Below are 27,413 nucleotides of genomic sequence, written 5' to 3' on the forward strand. Positions count from 1 at the left end.
TCCCAATTGCAGCCTGAAAACAGTGGTCCAGAAAGCTGTCTGTATGACCTTGCAGCTGTGGTGGTGCACCACGGTTCAGGGTGAGTATGATTGGACCCTGAAGGCTCTTTTGCCTTTCTCAGTTGAGGATTGAAAGGCTTCTCTGCTGTAAAACCTGCATCACTCCGCTGAGAACCAGGCATTAATGGAAAAAGAATGTATGACAACCTAATCTATGCAGAATAACCTTGTTAGCTTTGCTTCTCTTGTTAATTCCCTTTTTAAGTTTAACAAATCAATAAAGAGATGCAACGCTTTGCCTGAAAATATTGTCTGTGGTCCTGATTGAAATTTTAGACTTCACAATCTTATTTGAGTTACTTAAATGAAATGCTGTGTTTGGAAATATATTTAATTCCTACAAGAGAGGTCGCTGGTCACATTTGATTTTTTTTTTTTTTAAAGAGCAGTCATCTGGGTGAGAAGCAGCTTGTTGTCAAAGGAGCTGTTATTTTTTCAAAAGGAGAGCTCTCTTGATCTAGATCTAGATCTAGATTGGAGTAAAAAGAACACACAAAAAGATAATTCCAAATTAGAACTATTTAAATGTGAAAACAAAATAAAAAATAATTCCTTACAGTAGTACCTTAGTTGGTCTCTAAGGTGCTATTGGAAGGATTTTTATTTTTATTTTTTTTACTATGGCAGACCAACACGGCTACCTACCTATATTTAAATGTGGTTTGGGATCTTGTTCTTTCCCAAGACCCTGAATGGATGACAACCCAGCTGGCTTCACATTATATGGTCTGACTGTAACTGACCAGCCTACACTCTCAAAAATGATGTAGGCTGATTAGTGGCTGGTCCGTTAGACTTGGGCCTGAGATGTGGGTTCCACTGTTTCACTTGCTATGTGGCCCTGAGCAAGTCCCATGGGCCCAAAAAGGGCTCCTGCTTGTAGCAACAGAAAAAGAAAACGCTGCAGTGCTGAATGGCTTCTGGCAAAAACGGGGCCTGAGGTGCTTCCTGAATAAGCCAACAGCATCAACTGTTGTCATATTTATTTTGCTCTATGACACGGGCAGGGGTAGCTACTCTTCCTTCATGCACCAGGCATTGTGGGGACCCTAGCTGGTAGATTATGGGTTAAACTGCTGGCAAATTTAAGGAGACGGGTCATTTTCTGCCTTGGCTAACAAGTGCTAGGAATAGAAGTAGAGTCAAAAAGTAAGGCAGTGAAGACCAAACTAATGGAGAGCACGCCCAATGCATGCTGTCCCTTGAGCAGGCAGGACTGAAGCAGACTTTTCCCAACACATGCTTTGGACTTGCCTAAGCCCAGCCTTGAGAGTGAGCAGGAGGAGAGAACCTGCATTTATCTTTGCATGGCTACGTGCCTAAGGCTCCTGAACATTAGAAGGCATTCTGGAAATGTTTCTTATAGTGTTTGTGTTGGATGTATCCAGTGAAGGAAAAGGCAGTTGAGGCTTGGCAAATATTTTAAGGTGAGGGAAATAGCTACAACCAGGATCCTTCCCCATGACCTGTTAGCTTGAGTTTTAAAATAGAAAGCAGTGAGTTTATTTCCCTCACGCTATGTTTCTTGATGTTCTCAGGGTTGGCTCTGGACATTACACAGCCTATGCGACTCATGAAGGCCGATGGTTCCATTTCAATGACAGCACCGTGACGCTGACTGATGAGGAGACAGTGGTGAAAGCCAAGGCTTACATCCTCTTCTATGTAGATCGGCAGGCCAAATCAGCATCTGATAAACTTTAATACCTCTTCCTGCCCTGTGCATATCAAGTCCATCAGACAAAACATTTCCAATCCTCCACAGATACTTGATCCAAGACTCTTGATTTCATTGTGCACTTTTCATTTTTTTTTTCTTGTGGGATCTGGTTTTATTTTGTCAGTAGTAGAGTATTTGATTTGTTAACATGGACACAAGCTAACTGTTGTTAGTCATACCAGGAAAAAAAAAAACCTCAGAAGATACTGATTTGCTACTTCAACCCAATTTTTATATATAGTTTCAAGAGCTACTTTAGTTGTTTGACTTTGTATATCATTGTATATCAATGTTGGAGTTTGCTTTCTGAAGGCACATTTACATCAAAGAAACTGGAATCCTTCTAATAAGCACATTTGTGTACCTAATTATGAAATAGTCTGGAGGCTTTCAGCTGTTTGGGAAGGCTTTTTTTCTTAAGATCAAGGACTTGTACCAAACACTTTATGTGTGGACAGTTGTTTGGCTGCCTGTAAAAAGAAAAGGAGTGTATGAATTGTGGCCTCATTCAACAGGCCGTGTAATCGCTGCTACTCTTTGTCTATGGAGGCTGCTTTCTTTCAAAATTCTCTGTATTTTAGTAGCTGGCTGCATTGTTTATAATAGAAACGTGCTCCATTTTTTTCATTTCTCCTTTAAAGCAAGAGGAAATATTAGTGTTCTACAGTGATTAAGCTATAAAAAAGCTGAGAAAATTCAGGATTTGCTAGTCTTTCCATTAAGATTAGAACTATGTGTATAATCCACCTCGTAATACCATCATGCATCCTTTTGTCTTGTGATGCCTTGAAGGTAAAATGGAATAGGTAAAATTGTCATCCCTGTATCATGGAAGCAGCAGTCTTGGGTGACTGCAAATGTAGAGACTGTAGCCTTCACTAGTATTAATAGTCCCTGTTGCAGCATTGCAATCCTGGGTTCCTTGTTGGCATTTCTTTGCTCTGCATATTGTGGTTTGTTGCTGCAGATTTGGTTTACAGTTGTAAGGAGCCCAGCCCAGCAGGGATTTTGGCTCTCACTGACTAGTTCAAATGAACTATAGTTCAACTGGCTATTTTGAGGAGAGGCTGGCCCCCTCAGATTTTTCCCATGTGATTTACACATACTTGATTGCTTTTTCACACATCCAATAGGAAATTATAGCACCATTTTGTGGTGCTGTGTTCACCCCAGGGTTTCAAATTGGAGAAGAGAATCAGGTTGCTGGAGTCTGAAATGAACCTCAGTGATGCCCAAAGGGTCCATGGTAGGGTTATGATCAAGCTCCCTGGGATTATAACCCTGAATTAGCATCTGCTTAAGTGAGGAGGCAGAGCGAAAACATCAGGTCACACTATGTGCTATATTTCCTCAGCACCAGCTCCTACTGGAATTAAGGAGGAAGCTTCAGAAAGTAATGTAAATGTGCCTTTCTTAAAAATTGGCTATGTTAAATAGCTGGGGTCTGGTTCTCAATTCTCCCCTTTCTCTTCCACCTTTTGCCTCCCTCTTCCTCTCCTCCTTTTTTGTCATGGTATCTTTCCCCTGTGTGAATACCCTTTCTTTCTTTTTGGAATGTGGCAGTTGAAATGCAATGCACTTACTTGTTCCTGTTTTTGAAGCCGGCTGTGTGGTAGCTCAGGCACGTAGGTTTGGACAAAGAAGCCTTTTCCTAATTTAGCTCCACCCACCCCTGCCAACACAAATGTCTAATCGGTGAGTTGTGGCAACACAAGTTATTTCTCTTCCTGGTGGAGATTTCCTTATCCGCTGGATTATACTCAGTGAGTCGTGTCAAAGTGACAGATTTGAAGCAGTCAAAGTGTGTACTGCGCCTGGACTAGTATTTTGTTTTTACCCTTGTCTGTATAACCTGAGTCTAAAGGGGAGGGTGGGGGGACTCTTTCAGTTCTGCCACCTCAGCTGCCAGCTGTAGCACTGCCAGCCAGTGACAGTCATGGGCAGGAATGGGCAGCTGGTAATATAGCTAAGCACTAGAGATGCTCTCTGAAAAAGCACTGGCTTAGTTCACGCTAGTTATCAACACTTCCCGATTAAAGGTTGCTCCCCTGTGTAGTTGTTGGGAACTATCTCACCCCCCGTCCACCCCCACCCCCACCCCCCGTTTCCTGCAAGATGAAGCCTGTCTGCTTCACAAATGGTCCACCACTGCCACCCAAAAGGTGCTCTGCCTAGGAAGTTCTGTTGATGGACCAGGGTGTTTCCATTCCACAGACAAGAGGATTAGGCAGGTCAAAGAAGATCCAACTACAAAGGTAAGAGGCAGCCAGACTTTCAGGCACTTGTGGTGACTGGTTGGAAATGGCAGTGTGGTGCTTTTTTCTCCCCCCCCCCTTCTCTCTTTTTCACTCTCTCGCTCTCACTGGAGTGGTGATCTGCATCTTGAATCCCCTTTGGTGCCTGCGTGCATGAGAGGGGCCTTGGGGTTATAGTGCCATAGCTGTGATTGTTTGCCATTAAAATATTGTGTGTAATCCTCGGTGAGGACTGTTGAGCATTTCGGAAGGGGATTGTTGGCCACAATTCAAATTCCTTCATAAAACATATTCCTCTGAAAGATTCGCCATTAAAGTCTTTTCTCTCTGTGCTCATTGTGTGAGGATCAGTTTTCCTGAGCTTCTGGAAGAAGAGTCCTTTAATGAACTAGATTTACATTTTAGATCAGGGCAAGTAAGAATTGCCAGAAGTTCCTGGAAGAGCTCCAGGAAAGCTGGCAGTGAACGTTTGGTAAAAGTTGATGGAACAGGGTTTTTTTAAGGCTGGAACTGGAGCATACAGTACTTGTATACTAGGATTGCCATATTTTGAAGAGCAAAAAAGAGGACACATTCCTTAGGTCATCCTCCTAAGGAAACATGCATACATTTAAGTGCTTAACATTTTATTATAGCACACTCACGTATCAAAATGTATACAATTACTCAAATTAAAAACAGTATCCTACTAATGCTTTGAAACTGTTGGAATATAACATCTAAACCACATTAAGTAAGCTTTATTTATTTTTTTAATTCTAAATATTATTTCTAATACTTTTAGGTTATTGGGAAATCTTCCAGTGTTTGTGTTCAGCCTGCAGAACATGACATACTTCAGTTTTGTTTGCTAAATGCAAGCCAAAAATGTTAGATTCCAATCAGTTTAAAGCACTGAAAGAGTTTTCTGGAAAACTCTTCACCACTACTAAATTAAGGAGGGAGACTGGAAGGACTGAGAGGCACATGCCCAGGGCCTGATGCAGGCACGGGAGAGGCCAAACTACAGGAGCTGCACTCCATTGGAGGATCCTTCGCAGCCTGAGAGCCTGGCTTCTCCTCCCCCTCCTCCCCCAGGGATATGCCTGCCTCCCTCGCTCTGGAACCCCATGCTCCACACACACAAACGTCGTTTCCTCTGCAACCTCTTCCCTAAGTCCGACTGGTGGAGGGTGGTGTGGAGAGAAGAGAAGAGGAGGAAGTGGCTTTGGCATTGCGGCTCTAACCTGCCAGCCAAGTCCCGGCAAAGCACAGCAGCTCCAGCAGGGGCCCGGATTTGACAGCTCCTTTTTGCTATCGCTTCTCCCCTGCTGCGTGCACAACTCCTCGCTCCAGTCAGTCAGCCGCCAAACCCAGACATTTTGCCAAATTTATAAATTCCGCCTGGAGAGAAATTTTGACCATGAAAAAGGGGATGTATCCAGGAAAAAGCAGACATGTGGCATCTCTATGTACGCGGGGTATGTTTGGCTACTAAATACTTCTTGTAGGTTCCGCCCCTTTGCAGACTTGATACAAAGATTGCATTATTTCTTTTAGTCAGCTGTTGTGTGTTTGCATCCTTGATCATTTAGAACAGCTGTGTTTCTGTAGAACAGCCCCTGTCCAGTCAATGACAGCCTCTCATTCCAACAGCAGGGGAGCTTGGAAGGGGTCTAGGAGGAAGGGCTTCCTTTCATTTCCTTTCTCTTATACCTCCACTTACCGTAAGTTTCTGTTCCTTTTTAAGGGAAGAAGTGTCACTTGGGGCTATGGGTTGTGCTTCATGAAGAACCCAGATGGGCATTTGCAGGGCAAGTGTGGTGCAGCTCCCTGGGTGACTGGGCTAGTCACTGTCCCTAGGCTTCACCTACATCACAGGGTGCTTGTGAGGATAAAAAGAGGGCAAGACAGTTTCTTGAAGGAAATGTGAAATATAGATGCAATAATGAATCAAAGAGGACACAGGGAGCAATATGACTGCCTCCCCTCCTCAAGATGCAAAGGAGCTGAATGGATTAATTTTTGCCCAGTTCTTTTCTTCTCACAGGCTGGGTCTGTCTGCCCTTGGAGATGTTTAAATATCACAAAGGCCAAGCTGGAGCCTTGGGTGCCAGAGCAGGTGCCTTAAAGCAGTTTCTGGTTGGCAGGAGCTCATCATATCAAGCAATGGGAAGGTGGGCTTCAGTTCTGTAGTTTGCATCCAGGCAGGCAGCAAGGTAGGAGAGCAGAACTACTTCACAAATGACTGGGTGAACCTTTTAACTCTTTCATAGCCAAGCTCAGAGCTCTCAGCATTTCTTTGAAGTCTCTGGCAATTTCCTCTACTTCTCATCTCTGTTTAACCAAATACATGAACTAAGTAGTTGAAGTGTCCCATTCTGCAACATGATGAGACCTTCACAACAAAATATCACAGAACCTTTTAAGTAATGACTGCATCCAGCTGTTGTCCAGCAAACCAGGTGCTGCTCATCCAGGGCTTTGAAGCAGAGTCTTAAACTTGCATTGTAGAATCTCTGGATTTATATAGTGTGTAAATCTTGGCTATCTCGCCCATGTGGGCTGCCTTCAGACCTTTTAAAGGGGAACTAGTGGCTTTATCCATCATGTGACATAAACAGATGGGTGGGTTGGGAAGGGCTCTAAACAAGCAGAAACCATCTCCTAAACATGAATAGTCTCAGAGGCAAATAAATCCTTTTAAGGCAAGATTTGACTAAACTAAGCCATTTTGCTCCTGCTCTAGCCATTCCACGGGGAGAAGAAACTGAGTCTGCAGCCAGCCTCCCCTTGATCCTTGCCCTTTTTTGAAACGCCTTTGCCAGCTGGCAGCCAAAAATAGCTTCCATTCCACACCATATTTGTGCAAGAGACCAGAAGTGACTTGGAAGCCATTCAGGCCTCCTGTCGTGCTGCTGAAACATACAATGCCTTCTCCCTACAGCCACTCAGTGGCAATGCATATCACACAGATGAATTGGGAATGCCTTCTGCACATCTTCTCCTTTCTGGATAAGAAGAGCAGGAAGAATTTAGCCCAGACTTGTGTTAAGTTGTTCAGGGTTTTCCAGGATCCCTCCTTGTGGCCTCTGCTGCATTTTCATTCTCCTGCAGAACTGACCAAGAGCAACTTTGTTCTGGGACCAGCCTTGCGCTACCTCTCCATCTGCTGGCATTCCAGCCAAGTCAAAGTGTGCAACGTTGAGAACTGGATGAAGAGCACCTTGCAGCAGAACATCTGCAAGACCCATGAGCACATAGTCAATAACTTTTTACACCGAGTTTGCAACAGGTAAGTTCTTGGGCTGTGAAATGCTTCATAAAACGGGTGGCTTATGTGATAGATGGGAGTTGCATAGGCCTGATTCCTCTTAGATTTTCTGTGGTTTTGCATCAGAATCACAGTACTTTTGTTTACATGCATTTGAGTACTCTTCAATCATTGTAACAGGCAGTACAACACAATATTTCTAGCAGGGTTCTTCCTATTCTTAACTCTTATTTCCTCCCCATGGGACCATTCCAACATCTATTTAAGGTAAAAAAAAATCAAATCAAGCATAGCAGCCTTCTATGCTTTGGAATTTCCAACACGTGCTTTACCTTGCCCAGCTATTCCAAGCAATTTTCAAATGGATGTTATTGCCCTCCAGCTAAAGCAAACTAATTTTGGGCCCCTCCTTCATTTCACTGTAGGAAGATTAACTATTGATAGCCTAAGACAAGGTACAAATAATTCCACAGCTGCAAAAAGGTCACTTCTTCAAAGTGTGGGAAAAATACAAAAATCTGCTGGAAAGGAAAACACCTCTCTGGCTTTCACCCTTAGAAGCAATCTCCTTGAAAAAATGAAATATGGACTAGGCAACATATAGAGAGTTCTTGAACTTTACGGAGCAAGAGGCAAAGCTTAAGAAATATGAGGACATTACAGAAGCAGCGAGGGAATGGTTACAATTGAATGAAATGTTCAAAATAAAGAAATGGTTTTATGAATCAAAGCTTACAATTTGAAAGGGAGCTTATAGAGTACACAGAAAAATTGATTTCTAAAATGTATGGGTTGTTATTAGAGTGGGAAACAAAATATGTGCTAGTAAAACCAGCAATGATACATAAGGCAAGGGATATAGGATATAATATTGAATTGAGTGCATGAGATAAACTATGGAACTAAAATTTACTGCATGTTATACATTAAAAAAGAATTATATGGGGAAACCCAGCCAGATGGTGGGGTATAAATAATATATAATAATATAATGAAAATGATATATAGGTGGTATCTAACACCTAGTAAGTTGCCAAAGATATATGTCAGAGCTAGATACTGCTGGAAGTGTAAGGAAAATTGAGATACCTTCTGCCATATGTGGTGGACATGTAAAGTAGCGAAAGGCTTCTGAGAGATGATTTATAATGAAATGATTTTTTGGGGGGGTGAAAAGGTCTTTTTTTAAAAAAAAATACCAAAAGCTGTTATTTTAGGAATAATTGGTTCAGATATACCCAGTGATCTGAAAAATATTTTAATGTATGCAACATGGAAGCCTGAATGGTGTACGCCAAAAAATGAAAGGAGGGCACAGTACCAACAAAGGAGGAATGACAGATGAAATTAATGGAATATGCTGAGATGGCTAGCCTAACGGATACAATAAGAGCAGGAAGAAAGAGTCTTTAAAGAAGATTAGAAAAAATTGTATTTGAAAAATTATTGTAAGCAACTTAAAATGTTAGCAGGATTAGAATAAATTCAGCAGTAAAATTATAAATGGAAGAAAAACTGGAAGAGAGAATAAGGAGTAATTAAAATATGCAGCAGTAAAGGAGAAATTGAAATGAACCATGGAAGGGGAGGAAGAGAAGTTGACATTTAATGTAGGTTTTGTTTTTGTTTGATTTAGGCTTCAGATTTGTAAAATTGAAAATTATATAGATGATAGATAGATAGATACACACTCTCGCAGTAGTTATTGCATACAAGAGTACAGTTTGGTATTTCCTAGGTATCTGTTCTCCTAATTGTTAGTAAGAAGGCTTGTCTCTTTTGAAACGTGAGCTTAAATGTTTTTTTGAGTTTGTTATATGCCATCTCCCTTTTTTGGGTACGCATTTACAATTCCACCACATATAAATTAGCATATCTTCTATTTCCGAACACTTCCAGCACAAGTTGCATCTTTTCTTGTACATTCTAGCAATTTTACTGGATGTCAGAAACCATCTGTAGGTCATTTTTTGGATATTCTCTTTAATTATGTAACATGCCAAAAGAAAATATTGTCTTCCAGTTTTTCCCATGCAGATAGCTCGATACTATGTCCAATATCTGATGCCCAGTGTATCATTGCTGCCTTCACTAACTCACCTTTTGTTTCCCATTCTAATTGGATTTGGTATATCCTTGATAAGTTTTTTGTTGCTTCCTAATAGTGTTTTTTCAAACTCTGACCCGCCTTCCACAAACCTTCTTTCTCTTTCTTTCCTATATATCTTCAGGAAATATGAGCTATCCATTGACAATGTGCAGGCAAAGGCAAATGTTTAATTTTATTTAAGATCAAAATTCCGAAATGCTGTTTTTTCGTGTGTTTGTCTTGTGTGTGCTACGTTGATCAGCTGAAGAGGACGATTTGGTCTGTGACCGTTTAATAAAATTTGATTTGATTTGATTTGCCTATATATCTTGCTTGAGTATTCTGAAACTAGTGTGTAACTACTCCTGTTAGTAGTTCTCAATTTTTGAGTCTGGTAGTGTCATCTTTAAATTCCAATAAGTCCTTATACGCCCCCCCCCATTTTTTCTCCAGATTGATCTTTTATTGTTACCGCCTCTATTGTGTAGATTTCCTAATCATATGGTTGAAGAAGCCCTTATACAAATAACTGTGCCAACCAAACCTCAAGTCATATCCTAAACCCAGAGTCCTCACATCTTTCAATTCCACCCACTCCTTCATTCATGCCAGGCATGCTGCCTAATAATATTTTTAAATCTACTCTTCTCATCTGTCAAAATTTTGTACTTGATCCAGTTATAGAATACAGCTCATGAAGCCAGAGACCGTAGCACACACAGTTTCTGATGTGTATAGCCTGGCTCTAAATGTTGCTCTCTGTTCTTCAGTAAAATTTCAATAGCCTGAGCTTGTGGGGTAGGGTGTTCTGTACAGCCAATCTGAGGTCTATCAAGCAATTCTCCCAAGTCTTGGAGCACCTGAAAGACTAACAAATATTAGAGCATAAGATGCCCTTACATTAACAGGGTCCATTCACACAAAGTGCTGTTGAACGGCAGAAAAGCTTGTTCACACAGTAGCCAATCTCTGTATGAACCCTCCTCTTAGGTTGCTGAATGGTGAAGTCTTCCAAAGACTACAAGGCAGGGAAGTGGCCTCCATGCACTTGTGATGGCTATATTCTGCCTCTAGCTACCAGTTGTCAGGAGGGCTTCTGCTCTCATGCTGGGCACAATGCAAGCAGGGAATGCTGAAAGAGGATAGGTCTCTGGTCTGATCCAGCAGGTTCACCTTTGTACGACTTTCCCTCACTTAAATTGGAATAACCTTCCCAGTATGTTTAACTAGCTTATATTCAATACTTTCTAAATAATTTGAGGTTAGCTAGATTATAATATTGGGAGATGCTCCAGAGGGATATTCCCTATTGGTCTGATGCTGCAAATACAACAGTTTTGTGGAACCTAATGGATTAAAATTTATTCTGGCATAAGATTTCTGGAGCAGAGCAGGGAAAGGGAATTAATGGCTGTTAATATTTTTATTAGCATCATCATCATCATTACCAAACTGAAGCTCCCAAATTAGCCACCCTGGAATTAGAAAGTCCACTTGATTAGATGCCTGAAGCATTATCCTAAGTTACATCTATACATACATGGTTTGGAGAGGGTTTTTTGCTAGAGGGAAATTAATGGCTATTGTTAATGCAATTTATTACTGTATTCTATGGGCTGTGTTTGCTCCAAGAGCATGGTCAGTATAAAGTCTCATTTGAAATAGTGTTATGTTTTCACAAACATTTTTTTTTAAGGCCCTGGAAGGTGGGTGGGTGCATAGCCACTTTGGCCAGTGAATTATTTCAAGAACTACCTAGTTTGGATCTTCTGCTTCATATAGATATGGGCCAGAGTTTGAATTGGCTTCAGTGGAGTGATGGGTAGAGGACTTTAGCACTGTGTGGCTTACGTTTTACTTTGCTAACCTATAGCACTCATTCTTTCAGATGCCCAAACTTGCTATCTTTGACGCTGTCTGGATGTGGCCATGTCACAGACGATTGTATCACGCTGCTTCTGATGAGCTGCTCCTGTTTGAGCATTCTCCAACTTGAAAACTGCGTCCAGATAACTGACCGGACTTTAGAAGCTGTAATCCTCTACGCTACATCTTTAGAAATTTTACATGTGGACTTCTGCAGGAATATAACTGAGGCTGGTTTGCAGCAAGTCCGTAAAAATCGTCCATTGCTATCTCTAAAAGCAGAGAGAAGTGCAGACATGATCCCAGACAAACGGCCAGGCAGCAACTGGCCTGCAGAAAGAGCCTCCAAGAAGCTGTTGTGGCACTAAGCCAAGAGAGAAGGTGCTGGGCTGTGTGTTCTTTCTGTTGTGATATGGTGACCATGTACATGCAAAGTGACCTGGCTGTTCTGCACAAACTCACTAAATTGTGAGAATGGCAAAGCCATGGAGTTAGGTACTCAGAACTAGCAATCCTACAGCTGACTGAAAAGTTTGCAGAGCCAGAAGAATTTGTGAAGTGGGTGAAAAAAACCCAGTTTCTGATGGTTTGGAAACATTAAGAGTTCAATTTCATAAAGTGCTTTGGCTTTTGTGCTTTGCTTTTTATAATTTAAGGTTACTTAGTAAGATCCAGAAAGAACCTGCTCTTGTGAGAATGCATTTTTCCTCCATGTGGGGAACATCTGGGTCCCTCCAGCTGTTTGACACCAAGCTCTTCCCTAACCATTAGTATACTGCCTAGGGCTGGTGTGAGTTGGGAGGGCCACGGCTGCCTTATTTACTGAAATCTCAAAAATACCTCAAAAACTGACAAAGGAAATTGCTACCTTATCTTTTAGTGCAAATGATGTAAATCTATTAACTGCAATTCTTCACTACTCTACTTTGATACTACCTTTCTTTGAAAGCCCTCTCAGATTACCACTCCTCTGGGACTATAACAAAAAGTAGCATAACTTCCACAGCTGCACAATTAAGACTAAGTGTTGAGCTATAGACAAAAGTGAGTGAACAAAGCACATGTCCAGCTCCTCATTGGAAGTCCTGTAGTTTCATGTGCCAGATTACAGAAGCCTCCATCCCGGTTTCAGCTGTCAACCTCATTTAAGGAAATTAATATACTGTGGAAGATTAGTTTTTAAAGACTTCTTATGACAAATTGGAGACCCAAATGGCAAGCCACAGTTCTGGGTGAGCACCATGTCAAATATTAACAAAACCACAATTCAGTTCTTGAATTTGCTTTATTTTCTCTGCATAAGGAACCCTGGACAGGCATTTCAAATTAAAACAAAAATAAATATATGAATATTCATGTAAAACTGTCCTTTCTAATGAACAATTATACACAATGTACAACTCTTCATGTTCACTGGGAGGGTTTACAAAATGTACCATTCCCAACAAAAATGCACCAGAAAGGCTCCATGCAAACTTATCAAAAGTGAACAAAAATATGGGGGGAGGGGGAGAAAACCCTTACTGATCTCACTTTTTGCATTTTTTTTTGTTTACAGTCACAAAAAATAAACACATCTAAGTTTTGTTACATTTAGAGTAACTAAAAAGGTGGCAGCTGTTTATGTTCCTAAAACATCTATTGTTACCATAAAATGGTGTCAACATTGAAATCTGACATGGGCGAAAAAGGCAGGTGATTTTTGTCCACAGAGTTAATAATCTGTGTCTGAGCCCTCAGCGTTGTCCACATTTCGGGACAACATGTAATTGTCCATATCTATAGACCTGCAATTGTTGATTGCATAGCGCAAACGCTCGGCCATGATTAGCTGACTGGAATAGGGTGGGAGCCTCAGTTGAAAGAAACAAGTCTGTGAGGTAGGCAAGCTGTCGTAAGGCTGTGGAGAGGAAGAGAAAGACAGAAGACTGTTAAGCAGAAAAGGAAGTAGCACACTTTAGGGGCGGGCTGCGTCTGTTCACACACTTGTAAAGCAGCCTAGGCTTTTTTTTTTTAAAGAACCCTCTAAGAGTCAGAAAGGCCCCGCCAGGCAGGCTCCAAGGGCCCTCTTTCCCAATTTTAACAAGTGGCAAGGTGAGAGGAAACAGCAGATAAAACACTGTGTTTCCAGTTCCGTGCAATGAAGACTTCCAAACATACTTGGATCCTCCACTGCTGACAGAAACTTGGGGGACCCAATATTTTTTATTCTTCCTTGTGTTAATGGTATTGTTGTTAATATTAATATTCAAGGGGGAGGAAATACCTTCCCTTGAACAATTCCAAAGCTCGGGATTCTTCTGCTCGAGATTATCTGAATCCAGTGTTCCCTTCTAAAAACCACCCTTCTCTGAGTTTGCATTGGCAATGCAGGGACAGCTCAGGCAGGTATCTGCCTCACATCCTTTCCTCCCAATTCCCTCACTTTGCAATATGTACTGGAAGCTGGCAGAGGAGTGTGTTGGGACCAAGATACTACGAGCCAGCCTGAAACTCGTAGTGGGGGGAGGATGTTCAGTGTGGGATTTCCAAACTGGCAATATGATTTGTACTACCTCACCATTTCAAAAAAAATATACCCTAAGAGAAATGCCTACACCCCAGCTTCTACAGATCACTTTCTATTTTATGGAGAGATCAAGATCTATCCTATATAGGATAGAAGAGAAGATTTAAAAAACAAAACTAGCTGTCGTGATAGGATGACAGGAAAGACACCCCACCCCACATTCTCCTGTAGATCCTCATCAGAGGCCTTTCACCAGCACCACACATCTCTCACCTCCCCAGTGGTTCCACAAACACAACACAGGAGAAAAGACCCCAAATGGAACCAATAGGGTCTCTACCACTTAAAAAAAAAAGAGCTCCAAGTCCAACCTTCCTTGTGGGCTGGTGTTTGCTGCCCCATTCCTCTGCTGGGCAACTTCATTAATCCTTTGAATAGCTAAGTTTGACACGTTGCCCCATCTAGCTGTGCTTCACCACAACTGGTTTTTCCCAAGCGAGAATTGAATGCCTTCATCTGCAGCATGGAGGAGGGAACCTGGGAGGGTCTCCCAAATGTTGCTGGGCTCCAATTCCCAGCAGCCGCAGTCAGTATGGCCAGTAGCTAGGGATGATGGAGACAGACAACATCCAAAAGACCACAGGTTCCCTAACCCTGATCTAGAGGAAGTTCTTCATCCATTCCCTTGCACAGGCATTGTCAGTTCAAGATTAGCATTTACATAAACTTTCTAAGTCAGTTGAGCCAGATCTATTAGGCTACCTTCAGTTTCAGTATTACTTGTTCAAAAGTTTCAGTGTCCATTGATTACTAGCTTTCTGTTGCCAGACTGAGGCAATAAAGAGGAGGAAAAGTGGCACCTTACCCGATCGACCTTCATTATTTGGAAACGCTGAGAGATATCCGCTGTGTTAGCTGGCAGGCGAGATCTTCCTGACACAAACCTCATGAAAAGGACTCGTTCCTCATTCGAAAACTCTTCCAGGGTGTGCCAGAACCACTGTACCAGCTGGTGCTGTTCATCAACCTCCCTGTACCGTACAACCTTCTTCAGAACTTCCACAGAAATTTCTGGCATTCCGCAGACCATCTGCTCCAACTGCTTAGCAGTCAGAAGAGAAAGCAAGGGGACTGGGACGATCCACGACATCCCTTCTCGCACTGCAGCCACCTGCAGCCCAGAGAGATGGATTTCAGTAGCGGCACACAGATCTCTACTTTGCAACTACACAATCCAAAGTACAGTCGGTGAAAACACATTTTGGGATGGGTAGCTGGTAGCTCATGTAACTAAAATCTTCAAAAAGGGAATGCTAGGCCAGAAATGGTGTGGCCTTGTGTGCAACTACTTCAGTGTTGTTAAAAGGCTGTTCTAGCTTTTGTGTTTTTTTGTATCTATTTTAGATATTTTTGTGATTTGTGTGCAAATTGTTCAGTTTGGTTGTCTGTTTTTAAATATTTATTTGTTTATGACGTATGTATGTTGTTTATGACGTATTTCAAATTGTAAGCTGCCTTGAGCATGGTTTGAACTGTGTAAATGTGGCATATAAATAAAATTATGTATGTATGTACATACGTACTACTTGAGAAAAACAGCAACACTAGATACATTGTCAATGATCAAGTGATATTTTGAAAAAGGATATGCATTGAGTTCCGCATGTGTTTGGTAAGAAGCAGGTTTTATGGAGTATTTTCCTAAGAGGGAACTATATTCTTGCAATCACAGACTAAAAACACTTTTGGTTGGCTCAAGTAACGTTAATGAAATAGTATAGTGTGTTGTTGTTAATTTCATATAGTATGCTTTTGAGCTTCACAGAGCTCATTGACAGAAAGAACTAGTCTTGATGTGGAACTTAAGAGCTTGCATACTCCAGCAGCACAGATTGGACTAACCCTGAGATATCTTGCTAAATCTCTTTCTCCACTCTATCACTTAAAAATATTTTTCAAAATTGTACTCCGAATGTATCCAAATGAGATCCTTGACTATAAACTTTCAGAGGGCAAACCTATGGAGCCACTGGACTCAAGTGAAGGCAGTCCACACACACCCCTGGATGCAGCAAAGTGACAACACCAAAGTCTTCATAATAGAAAGCAGTCACAAAACTAGGGAAATTTTTAAATTATAAACAGCTATTGAAATAAATGAAAACCTTATAAATACATCTGAGATTCTCACCTGACGGTCAATTTCATGGAGTCTGTACTCGATGGCCCTTTCCACGTACTCCTTTCGGTTTGAAAAAGTAAGTGGGATACTGTTCCCACCAGGGATTATGGGAACCATTTTTCCATCAGCACTCTGGCCAACAAATGAATCTAAAGGAATCATCTAATTGGAAAGAACAACAACACTTTTAACACTGGAGTTGTGGTCAACCTTCCAAAATGTCCATATTTATCATTTCACTACTATGCATGGACTGATTTCCACCTTAGCCTAGATTTCAACTATGCATTCTTTTTACTTCTCATTCTATAAGTGCCCCCAAACTAAGTATCCCTTTATATGACTTTCAACTCCAGGGCCAGGATCCTGTGTGCCTTGCACATTGTTTCTAAGCATGGCAGCATCTGGCATGCTGACTTCAGGAGGTGGAAATAGTTGGACAGAAGCTTACTGCTTAACTTACCTCATGGAAATTCTCTTCCGTAATCCCACTGTCTTCAATGTGAAGAATGCTGTTGAGGGTTTGCACATAGAGAAGATCCACCTCCTCCAAGTCCTCCAGAGTGAGTGGGATACAGCACAATTGCTTCCAGACCATGGGAGCCAAATGGAGATCTAAAGGCTTCTTGGTACGAATGGCCACACCCATCAGAATGCCCAGGAACTTGAACTGCATCAGATGTTCATCTGAGCAGGCAGAAGGGTTGAAGAGGAACCTTGAAAAGATGCAAGGCACAGGAGTGGTGTCAATACACAGGCTTCACTAGAATGGTTACCCAAAGAGTCAGGATTCGAGGGTGTACCACAAGACTCAAGGGACTCTGCATCACTTAAGTGCAGTTTTGTGCCCAGAGATAAATGCAGCACCTGCTTGCCCACCGACTCAAATCCTTGAGACTGTCCGGTGGGGAATCTTGTACGTTGCAGTAAAAAATTCCAAAGACACAACTTGTTCAAATTCTTTTTGAAGCCATTTGTGGCATATGCCCTGAAATCTGGCACAAAATAATATGAATAACAATTTTTAACATGGTGGAGTTGACGTCAGTTTATTTTATTTTCAATATTTTTTATGCCATTCCATAGGCATAAAGGTCACTGTGTCCTTTGATTCTGCCATGTTGAGCTTATCATGTGACTGCCTCAATACATGTCCAGATAGCAACTCACACCCTTGTCTTGCAAGCCCAGAAATGGAGTAATGATCCAATAATGCGTGGCAGGATTCAGAAGGCCAGTTTACCTTGTGAATAAAATAGGTGTGACACACCTTGAAGCCAACATATTGGAGTTTGGTTTTGCTGTGGAGCAGAAGCATTTTCTCCAATGATCAAGCATGAACATACAAAATTGAGCAACCTTTGGGGGCATTTTACTTCACTGTGTTCTATGAATAAGGGTTAGTTTTGTTTAAGACAACCCAGTCTCTTCTGGTTCAGTGGTGGAGTAATTTTCATGCAAACACCTTTTAAAGATTTTAAATGAACTTTTATCCCAACAGCATACATAGCTGCTTTGTATGGCACGGGTTTGATCTACAAGCTGCTGTATAGTTCAGTCTGGGTCGTCTGACAATGGGTTGCAAATATATCACTAGAGGGCAGCGGCAGATCCAACTCAGGCAATTAAGTTCAGAATTCTGATTGCAATTAGCTGGCATTCATCCAGTTGACTACCTTTTACAGTCCAGAGCCAACATCCAACATTTCACTCCCTTTAATACTTAAGTGATTTTACTAAGATCACAGAGACTTGCCTCACTCATTTCAACAAAGACTAGCAGCCTTTAAAGAAGAGAACACTTTGCCACTTACCGATCTCTGTTGTAGCCAACTTCAGCTGTTGCATTTGGGGAAGGAATTAGGAGGTCTACCACACCAGTTTCAAGTTCCTTATAAATTAAGAAAGAGGGACGGAGAGAGAGAGCATTTAAGGCATTATCAAATCTGTCCAAGCATATAAAACTACATGTTTCCATACTAACTACAAGGAAAAGGGTCTTTGTAGCCCTCACATGCACAAAATTAGTGGTGATTTGATTTAGAGAAACTCAGTCTCAGTGCTTCCAAATTGAATCATGGAACAGACTTCATTTTCATTTAAAAATATTATAAAACTAATTCCATGCTAATGTATGGCATGCTGTAACTGTGGTAACACTGGTCCACAATAGACAGGGTCAGCACAAAGTATTTTGCTGGCTGGGAAAATGCTTGCTGCACCCACAACGCCATAACTTACAAGGAGCGAAATCCAAGAAGGAAGTTCTCCTGGTGAGTCAGAGCTGCAGAAGCACACTTCTCTGGGGTGGGGCAATGTGGTCTCCCCAAGTAAGATCTCTCTGTGTCTCTCACTTTGCTGCCTTTAACAGTATTGGGTCACACACGGTGCTGGTGCACCCCACCTGAACTTTTTAAAACCCCATTTTAAGTACATTAAAATTGGGTTTTAAATCCTTTAAAAAAATCATTGGCCTGCCCCCTTTCAGGGACAGATTTGGGGAGGGTGGCCCCCAAGGTTGCCCTGAGCTAATCAGCTTGATCCAAGGGGGCAACAGGGCAGATCTGGGACTTTGTGCATAGCCCTTCTGGTAGGCAAACATGGCAGGGAGCCTCTATACCCAAATGACCAGTTGCAGAGATTCTGGAGTTTCCAGAAACACCTTCTTTGAATAAGTGCAGGTGTCTCTGGTTATGAGGAGGGCAGATCCCACTGAGAAGCAAGCCATACCTGCCCCCTGGTGGGGATGCCACGGAGTGGCATGCAAGGAGATGGGAGACACATTTCTGCTACCTGACTGGCCAACATTATCTCAGCCTGGCTGCTTTCAGTCCCAAGGAAGGTCCTCTTATCATAGACTGCCACTCTTTTTATTAGATCTGTATAGCGATATAAAACCACTGACTTGTTAACTTGCAGAATACCCTCACTTCACACATTTCAGAATCCTGCCATAAGTGAAAAATGCTGGACCATAATATCACTTTCCAACTCAACAAACCCATTTCCATTCCAAAACAGGCTGGCATTTTATTCAGAACTTTCATCAGGCCAAGGACACATGCACAGGAGATAAGATTTTGAGGAAGAAACTGAAGCAATTTAAAACTATATAGAAAATCAAATACCTGGCACATTTCAGTAATTGTGTCATCAAAGACGCCCCCTGCATCATCAGCACCTTCCCCCACTAATTTCACTTTCCAGGCACGAGAGGGCAGGCGAAGGTCCGATGCATTAAGCTTCACAACTTGCCTTGCGATTTGAACAAAAATAGGCTTACATTTCCGACCTCTTTGGGAGGAAAAAAAAAATCTGTTAACTTTAACCAAACTTGCTTGGAAGAAAACAAACTAGAAGCACTGATTCAGGTATGAGGCTAAGCTAAACCATGACTTTGCTTGGGGCAGAGTAGCAGCAGGACCAGAGGGGAGAGCAGTAGTTGCCGTCTTAGCTCTGGCCACCCACATGTTTGCCCAGTTGCACTAAGCCATGGTTTTGCATAGTGCTACATGCTGACTGAGTCCATCCTACAACACCAGAAAGAAAGGAAAATGCAGCCTGACCTTGTTGAGATCCTTTTGACGGTTATCTGTGGCCCATAGTTTTTCCCCTGAACCATGGTTTTTCCAATGGAGCGGACCATGGGGAGGGTGTAAACCCTTGGTGCAAGCAACGGCCTCAGTTGTCCTTGAACAATCCCCCATGTCCCAGCATTGTAATGGGATGTGCTGTTCTGTAAGAAAAGGAGGACCGCCTGCTTGAGGTCAACAGGCTCTCCAGCCCCAGTGCTTGTCTGCCTGCCTGCCAACCTCCCTCCCTCCCTCAGAACAGCGGGCTGGGCTGGAGTCCCTGCTGCTCCTGAAAGAGACACTACTGTAGCACCACTGTAGCAGATGCACACAGCAAGCACCCTCTTCACAATACTGGCAAACAAACAGCAAGTTGCAGGAAGGGGGCTCCCCCCCCCCCCCAGATTAGCCCCTTAGCACAGCCTGAAGCCAGTTTTCCTTTATGGAGTATGAAGCAAAGTGCTTCTGGGACTGGGCAGACCAGCCTCTCTGGACAAGAATCCTGAGGGTGAAGGGGCTGAATTGCACTTGACTTCTCTGTCCCCCACCTTCCATTGTGATTATGGTGACCTCCTTAGAAACGTTGGGTAGGTGTAATTTATTTCCAAGCCTCACTTTCCATTTATATACTTAAGCAAAAGCATTTAAAGATATTGACACTTCAAGACTTGGCTTTGACACCTAAGGGCACATTCCATAGAAGGTTTGCCTATATGAGCTTTCGTGATGTGAGCTGAGGTGGTGCAAGAGACAACACAATTGTGCACTTCTACAGCCCCTAATCACACAAGCAGAGCTTGCAAGCTGCCCAATGGATTAGCTCATTCTTTTAGGGAGGGGTGAGGGGGATGACTAGCTGCTAAAAAGATTACACAAGAGATTATGAAGCAGCGTAACTAAGGTTTTATTGGAGTGAGATTTTATAAGAATGCACCTGTGACAAGGTTATAAATTAAGGAATGTTACCTGGTTATTGGGACTGAGATTCAGCAACCTCCATGAGGAGTACATGAGGTCTGAGAAATGGTACAGCAGCCTCAGTCTTGCCCTTACGGTGTGGATGCTCACTTCCTTCAGCGCCCCATACTGAGGCGGGATGGCATCTGGCAAGCCAAGCTGCAAAGGCACTGAGACACCTGCCATCGGAATTAAGAGAAGGGAAGTGTGTGATCCTGCAGCTCTTTGAAGCCTTGTGCACATACAACCATTTCTGACAGGCCTGTAATGCCAACAAAATGGCACTGGTGGATCTTCAAAGGGGAAAGGACAACAAAGTGCATGAAAGCACTTATATGACATAATATTACTGTTCATAAATCATATTGGGTTGTGTAAATTACCACTAATTGGTGCTATCCCATCCTGCTCCTCTGTCAGCATCAAAAGTCTTAAGGATTTTAGACGGAAGAATCAGGACTCATGTAAATATTGCTTTGCCCCCAACCTGGGATTGGCACTGCAGGGAAATGGCCAATACAGTCTTTGGCTGTTGGGTTCACTCCCAGCCTCAGCACCCTTCTTTACCTGGAGCTCGTGGTGGAACAGGTGGAGCTGTCCATGCGGCACTGTGGCATCGCCCAGCTGAAATCTGCCGGATGCTCTTCCCTTGCAAGAAGGTAATCAGAGTTGGCTCCCGGATGTGATTGGTATGGCCCAGTCCAAGCTAGAAACCAGGAAGAGATGTGGAGAGAAGGAGGACTTATGCAGCTGTCTGATGCATGTAGAAGAGCTGTCAAATATACCATTGGAGTTCTGGACTGGGAGCAGGTGGACAGGGAGATGCTACATTCAAATAAATATGTCTCCAGGTTCAGGCATTAAATTGTGTGTCTGGTGAAAGGTGAAGGAAGCCAAAGCTCATATACCTGGGACCCTTCCTTAATCTCACCAAGCAGAAAGGTTTGGGAATAAAGTGGGGACAGTAATCTAAAATGAAAGAATGTTTAACTGAACACAGACTGTTTTGTGCATGTTCAGTTGGTGCATGATTGCTGGTGCATGAGCAGTTTTGGGCCTCAGAAGGGGGAGGAATGGGGCAGTGGTGGAACGGCACTGGGGAGGGCTCCACCAATGCACACAATGACCCAGAACGCAACCCCCGTGCAAATAGGGAGTTGCCTGTATTTTGCTCTTTTCATTAAATGGCAGAAAAGGCAAACTTTTGGTGGTCAAAACTAGACCCTTCTCCTTCCACAGACCTGTCCTTCTGAGTTGCTTCCCCAGGCGTAGACGTCCCCAGAGGCAGAAAGAGCGAGTGTGTGTTCTGCTCCAACAGCGACATCTTCAATGAAGACTCCTGACAAAGCTGGAACTTGCTGTGGACGGTTGTGGTTGCGGGCTCTCCCTTCTGGCAAGCCGATCAGCCGGTCTGGAACAGTACAAAATCTGGTCGTGTGTCACAGGAAACAAGAGGGACTTCAAAGGGCAAAAGCAGAAAGAGAGAACTGTGGGCCTCTGGTCAGATCTAGCCTAGAAAGTTTTTCAATCCAGCCTGCAGCCTCTCCTCAACCCCACTATCCTTGCCCTGCCTCCCCCAAGTTTCTCCTACCTCACTGCAACTTCCACATCTGACCACCACCAGAGAAAGAGAGAAGAAAGAGAAAGGAACAGCAAGCAAGCTTGGAAGCAAATAAAACTGATCACAGAATCCACAGCAGCAGTGTCCCTCAGAAAGATGCTTTAGCCACCGAACTCTGAGGCTTGGACTCCAAACTGGCACATGCATCCTTGCCTCCCAGTCTTCTCCATGTTGTTGGATCAGGGCTGGCCCCACCATTAGGCAGAGTAAGACCACAGCCTCAAGCAATAGATGTCAAGGGAGGCAGCAGCCACCATAATCACCCCTGGCTCCCCCAAGCTAACCTTCTCTGAGCCCCCTCAGCTAGCCTGCTGCCCTCAGATACAATGAAGGAGGATATCCCATTCCCACTGTTGATGTATGAGTGCCAGTGTGTATGTGGGATTCTGTATATGGGGTGGGGGTAGGTGCTATTGCCATTTCCCGCAGGCAGGAAAATGGTTTGCTGTGAGCTGAAGGAGCACATGGCCTTTTTATGATGGCGGTGGGTGGGGTAGGGAATGTGTTTGTGCATATACTGATGGAGGGAACAGGTGATAGAAACAGTGTGTGGTGGCTCTGACCCTGTCCATCACCTGCACGCTGCTGCCACCCATGAGCTAGATGGCAGGGCAGGTCCTTTGCTTCTATCTTGAAAAAGCAGTGTGTGACATTGGCAGAGCAAATGCCTTTTGTGATCCATGTGTGGTAAGCGTCTCCAAAGAGACTGCAAATCCCACCCCAATTTGTGCTCAGATGATGTCCAGAAGAATTTTCTGAATGCTTTATCATTAAGTGAGCCAGTTTAAAACCCAACACATGGTTTAATTTTGAGGCTAAAATCCATTTGAGAAGTTTTGACAATCACTTTCTTACAACGGCGTAACATCTCTTTCCAGGCAAACCACCCTGTGACTTGTAAGCCCTGTGATCCTTGGCTGAAGGGCAGTACAATCAATCAATCAATCAATCAATCAATGATGGGCTATGGGAGGATGGGTGCTCTGAAGTACATGGAAAGTTTGCAGTATTGAGTAAGCGCCATCTAAGCTTACCTTGCCCAAACGTATAGACATGCCCGTCTTTCGTCAATGCAACTGAAAACTGGGTTCCACAGGCAACCTTTTTTATTCCAATTCCACAAAGAATATCTACTTTCTATGAAAAAAGATTAAAAGGTAAATTACCGCCATACTCTAATAACAGATCCACAATGAAAAAACAAAAACCAGACAAACAGACAGTACTTCTCAAACAGAAATTTAATTTATTTATTACAATATTTATAAACCATCTTTCAGGGCACACTGCAATTCAATCTCAATTCATTTTAAAATTCCAGCACCATACAAGTATATCCTTCTGCCCAATGGAAACAGCACTGAGGGAGGTGCATCTAGCACAGGGGTCAGAAACCTTTTTCAGCCATGGGCCAGACCACCGTCCCTCAGACCTTGTGGGGGGGCCAGACTATATTTTGAAGGGGGAAAAATGAACGAATTCCTATGCCCCACAAATAACCCAGAGGTGCATTTTAAATAAAAGAACACATTCTACACATGTAAAAACACAGTGATTCCCGGACTGTCCGCAGGTCGGAATGAGAAGGCAATTGGGCCGCATCCAGCCCCCGGGCCTTAGGTTGCCCACCCCTGATCTAGCACCTTCACTGTACAGCTTCCAATGGATGTGTTTTCAGAATCCATTCACCCTGTTCCTGTCACTAGTATATTTTAACTGTTTTAAATACTTAATTCTAAATTGTTGCAACTCACCCTGGAACCTGCTAGAGAAGGGTGGGTAATAAATTTAATTACAATATAGCTTCAGTATTTGTTTTTGTTTGCCTGTTTAATCTGGGATGCATACACTGATTTGCATGACTCTGCAATGGCAGGCCAAGGTCCCAAGTACTGAACTTCATTTTATGGTTCTGGGGTTAGAATTCATGGATGTTGCAGATATAAACTACTGTTAACCAACACTGTATTTTAGTTTTCGTTGTCTTATGAGCAGATTAATTTATTACTACCCTAAATGCCTTTTAACTGTGTACTTGTGTTTGTTACATTGGCTTTGTCCACACAATCCTAATTGAGTTTTCTAAGCAAGCTGTTACATTCAGTGGATTGACTTCTGGGTCAACATACAGACGCTCAGATATTAGCCAGGGTTACTCATTTGAACGTCCCACTTTGAGATCCAAGGCAGCTAAATGCAAATCAACAAGTTCTATTGCTATAACAAAAAGACATACAGAAAGAAAAGTATTGGTGTGTATTCAGAACATGCTTTTAGAGATATTATGGGAGAAATTACACAGAGGATGCTAACCTGTGGTGAGGATTTTGCAGTTGAGTTTCCCAAGCCCAGCTTCCCGTAGTCACCATCACCAAAAGCCCAAACCATTGAGCCATCTGTGGACACTACTATGGTGTGGTTTAGTCCACAGGCAACCTAGTATTGAAGAGTTAAACTTGTAATTAGGTTTCTACCGAAAACAAAAACAAGTCTCAACTAACAGCTGCTTTGGGAAGAGATTATAGGAATATCACCGCAGCAGGTTCTTCCCCAGCCTACTTTCAGTAGGAATAGTAATGACACCACCACCAGGGCCACAGGGGAGAATGAGCTGCAGCAGGCACCAAAGTGAGGACGTGGGAGGGCCTCTGTGCAACATCAGTGGCCTGACTATGCCACAAGACATCAGGCACACAAGGCCTACCTCCAGGATGGTAGAGAGGGCTGCCTCAAAAGCTCCAGGGCAGTTGCTCTGCAACCTAGTCACTGTGTAAACAGCAGCATTTTTAAAAGGCTGGGCAAATGCTGGTGCTGCTGGCCCTTCAGATATTGGAATCCTCAGAGCAGATATACTTAGACACACCAAGACACACCAACATTCCTTCAGGGAGTGCTGGTGGCCATATTCTGATCACAAAGCACCTTGTACACAAAGGTGAAGGTAGAAAGGTGAGCTACTACATGTGTAGTTTTTTTGCTAAGGCTTAGTATGCCATTCTATTTTAGTGTATTTTATTGTTACTGTGGTGTTTTAGCGGCTGTTGTTCCCACTTGCACAAGTTCTTATCTATGTGTTTTTTACTTCTATGGGCCTATGGCCGTAAATAAAATTCTTCTAAATTATTTTTTTGGGGGGCGGGGGAGTAGGCTAGTAGTGGACTGTTGCTGCCTGTACACGTGCTTTGAACTACCTAACATTCAAATATGGGAACATAGTTGGGCAGGAATTTCCTCCTTCAAATTCCAGCCTGTAAAGTAGAAGTGCCTGTGGGACTGTGACCCAATCTGAGAGTGCAATTATACTCATGAATGCAAATCAAGCCTGACCTCTCCTATCTGATAGCCTTCTAGTGCGGTCACTCTTTCAGGAAGCTTCTTGTTGGATGTGTTTCCTAATCCAAGTCGGCCGTAATCCCCATTTCCAAAGGTAAACAGTTTGCCATCTGCAGTCACCACAGCTGAATGCTTGAAGCCACAGGACATCTAGGGGACAGGGGAAGGGTGAGTGAATCAGAAGATCTTATGGTGAATGTCCTATGAATATATCCAGAAATATTTAGAAACAGGGTCTGCAACAGTATATGAATATGTTATTTCCAACAGGACACATGGCCTCAGGGCTTCAAGAAAAGGAAGGTGATGGATTTGTAGTCTTCACCCGAGGCACTCATTGTCTTTAGCTGTAAAGCCTTTTCTCAGATTTAGAAAACGTCTTCTCTACTTACTGACTCAAACCTTTTGAGAATGTGTTGCCCACTATCTTATGGATACATTTCTCAATTCCAGGACTGCATTTTAACTTTTGGCCCATCTGTTATAGTTTTTTAGGGGTGAGAGGTAGTAGCTCATTGGCATGGGACCTGCATAAGGTGGCTTATGAACATATTGGACATATTCTGCTTTACTACAATGTAGCAGGCTTGATGTATGCTTGATGTTTAGGCACGATTACCATGTTCTGACATAATCACATGGTGCATTTCTCTGTCCCCGCCCACTTACTGGCTGCCACCAACATGGAAACAATAAGGGGACACAGAAGGAAAGAACTGCTGAGAGAAGATTGAGAAACGGGGGGGGGGGGGGGGTCCCAGCTTTCAGTTGTCAGTCTGTGGCAGGGATAACACACCTAGTTCTATCCCAACCAGGTAAAAGGAAAACTTGACTCATTACCCAATGGGCCTGAATTCAGATTAAAGACTCCATTAATGCCTAAAAGAGCAACTGAGTCAACACGACATCTACCGTATATACGCGAGTATAAGCCGACGCAAATATAAGCCGAGGCACCTAATTTGACCACAAAAAACTGGGAAAACTTATTGACTTAAGTATAAGCCGAGGGTGGGAAATGCAGCAGCTACTGGTAAATTTCAAAAATAAAAATAAATACCAATAAAAGGCTTGGAAAGAAAGGGTCTCTTACAGGGAGGGCTCAGGGGGTAAGGGGGCATATTGTGGGTACATTTCAGGGGGCAAGGGGAATATTCTGGAATGGATTAAGGGGGAAGGGGGCAGATTCTGGGAAGGTTTCAGGGTGGGTGGGGCATATTTAGGGAGGGCATGAGAGGCAAGGGGGCATATTCTGGGAAAGTTTCAGGGTGGGCAGTTTCTAGGGTGGGCAGAGCTGGGATGGGCAGGGGTTAAGAGGGAAGGCTTGGAAAGAAAGGGTCTCTTTACAGGGAGGGCTCAGGGGGAGGGGGCATATTCAGGGAGGAATTAAGGGGGGATTCTGGAATGGATTAAGGGGGAAGGGGGCAGATTCTGGGAAGGTTTCAGGGTGGGTGGGGCATATTTAGGGAGGGCATGAGAGGCAAGGGGGCATATTCTGGGAAAGTTTCAGGGTGGGCAGTTTCTAGGGTGGGCAGAGCTGGGATGGGGGCAGTTTCTAGGGTGGGCAGAGCTGGGATGGGGGCAGTTTCTAGGGTGGGCAGAGCTGGGATGGGGGCAGTTTCTAGGGTGGGCAGAGCTGGGATGGGCAGGGGTTAAGAGGGAAGGCTTGGAAAGAAAGGGTCTCTTTACAGGGAGGGCTCAGGGGGAGGGGGCATATTCAGGGAGGAATTAAAGGGGGAGATTCTGGAATGGATTAAGGGGGAAGGGGGTTGATTCTGGGAAGGTTTCAGGGGTGGTTGGGGCATATTTAGGGAGGGCATCAAGGGCAAGGGGGCATATTCTGGGAAAGTTTCAGGGTGGGTAGTTTCTAGGGTGGGCAGAGCTGGGATGGGGGAAGGGGTTAAGAGGGAAGGCTTGGAAAGAAAGGGTCTCTTTACAGGGAGGGCTCAGGGGGAGGGGGCATATTCAGGGAGGAATTAAGGGAGCAGATTCTGGG

General features: G+C 43.3%; 3 protein-coding genes across 14 annotated transcripts in view; 2 read left to right on the top strand and 1 right to left on the bottom strand.

Annotated features, from left to right (window-relative positions):
- USP3 (ubiquitin specific peptidase 3) overlaps window positions 1-2,334 on the top strand; it is a 42,261-nt gene extending 39,927 nt beyond the window's left edge. For both annotated transcript variants that reach the window (XM_033166426.1, XM_033166427.1), the window contains exons 14-15: window positions 13-80; window positions 1,599-2,334. In XM_033166426.1, coding sequence (XP_033022317.1) covers window positions 13-80; window positions 1,599-1,764 — 234 coding nt within the window. In that variant the 3' untranslated portion in view covers window positions 1,765-2,334. The remainder of the gene's footprint in view (window positions 1-12; window positions 81-1,598) is intronic.
- Window positions 2,335-6,599: 4,265 nt separating this feature from the next.
- FBXL22 (F-box and leucine rich repeat protein 22) lies at window positions 6,600-11,675 on the top strand. Its single transcript, XM_033167919.1, has 2 exons — window positions 6,600-7,309; window positions 11,266-11,675. Exons 1-2 carry the CDS (start codon window positions 6,945-6,947, stop codon window positions 11,609-11,611), a joined length of 711 nt encoding a protein of 236 aa, XP_033023810.1. The 5' UTR covers window positions 6,600-6,944; the 3' UTR covers window positions 11,612-11,675.
- An 834-nt stretch (window positions 11,676-12,509) lies between these two features.
- The window catches only part of HERC1 (HECT and RLD domain containing E3 ubiquitin protein ligase family member 1), a 107,803-nt gene continuing 92,899 nt past the window's right edge, over window positions 12,510-27,413 (bottom strand). For 8 of the 11 annotated variants that reach the window (XM_033167929.1, XM_033167923.1, XM_033167928.1 and 5 more), the window contains exons 66-78: window positions 25,412-25,567; window positions 24,398-24,520; window positions 23,119-23,221; window positions 21,705-21,874; window positions 21,031-21,169; window positions 20,473-20,642; window positions 19,501-19,691; window positions 19,063-19,228; window positions 17,749-17,825; window positions 16,398-16,650; window positions 15,944-16,096; window positions 14,618-14,923; window positions 12,510-13,143 (exon numbers count right to left, since the gene is read on the bottom strand). In XM_033167929.1, coding sequence (XP_033023820.1) covers window positions 12,958-13,143; window positions 14,618-14,923; window positions 15,944-16,096; window positions 16,398-16,650; window positions 17,749-17,825; window positions 19,063-19,228; window positions 19,501-19,691; window positions 20,473-20,642; window positions 21,031-21,169; window positions 21,705-21,874; window positions 23,119-23,221; window positions 24,398-24,520; window positions 25,412-25,567 — 2,193 coding nt within the window. In that variant the 3' untranslated portion in view covers window positions 12,510-12,957. The remainder of the gene's footprint in view (window positions 13,144-14,617; window positions 14,924-15,943; window positions 16,097-16,397; window positions 16,651-17,748; window positions 17,826-19,062; window positions 19,229-19,500; window positions 19,692-20,472; window positions 20,643-21,030; window positions 21,170-21,704; window positions 21,875-23,118; window positions 23,222-24,397; window positions 24,521-25,411; window positions 25,568-27,413) is intronic. The other 3 variants (XM_033167931.1, XM_033167926.1, XM_033167924.1) reach the window with 1 other exon arrangement.

This window comes from Lacerta agilis, chromosome 13 (genome assembly GCF_009819535.1).
Source record: "Lacerta agilis isolate rLacAgi1 chromosome 13, rLacAgi1.pri, whole genome shotgun sequence".
Taxonomy (NCBI): domain Eukaryota; kingdom Metazoa; phylum Chordata; class Lepidosauria; order Squamata; family Lacertidae; genus Lacerta; species Lacerta agilis.

Bases quoted from the DNA above. Each gene is read 5' to 3' on its own strand.
- FBXL22 (XM_033167919.1), top strand. From the start codon at position 6,945: ATGCCTTCTCCCTACAGCCACTCAGTGGCAATGCATATCACACAGATG. The intron at 7,310-11,265 runs GTAAGTTCTTGG...TCATTCTTTCAG, and splicing joins TTACACCGAGTTTGCAACAG to ATGCCCAAACTTGCTATCTT.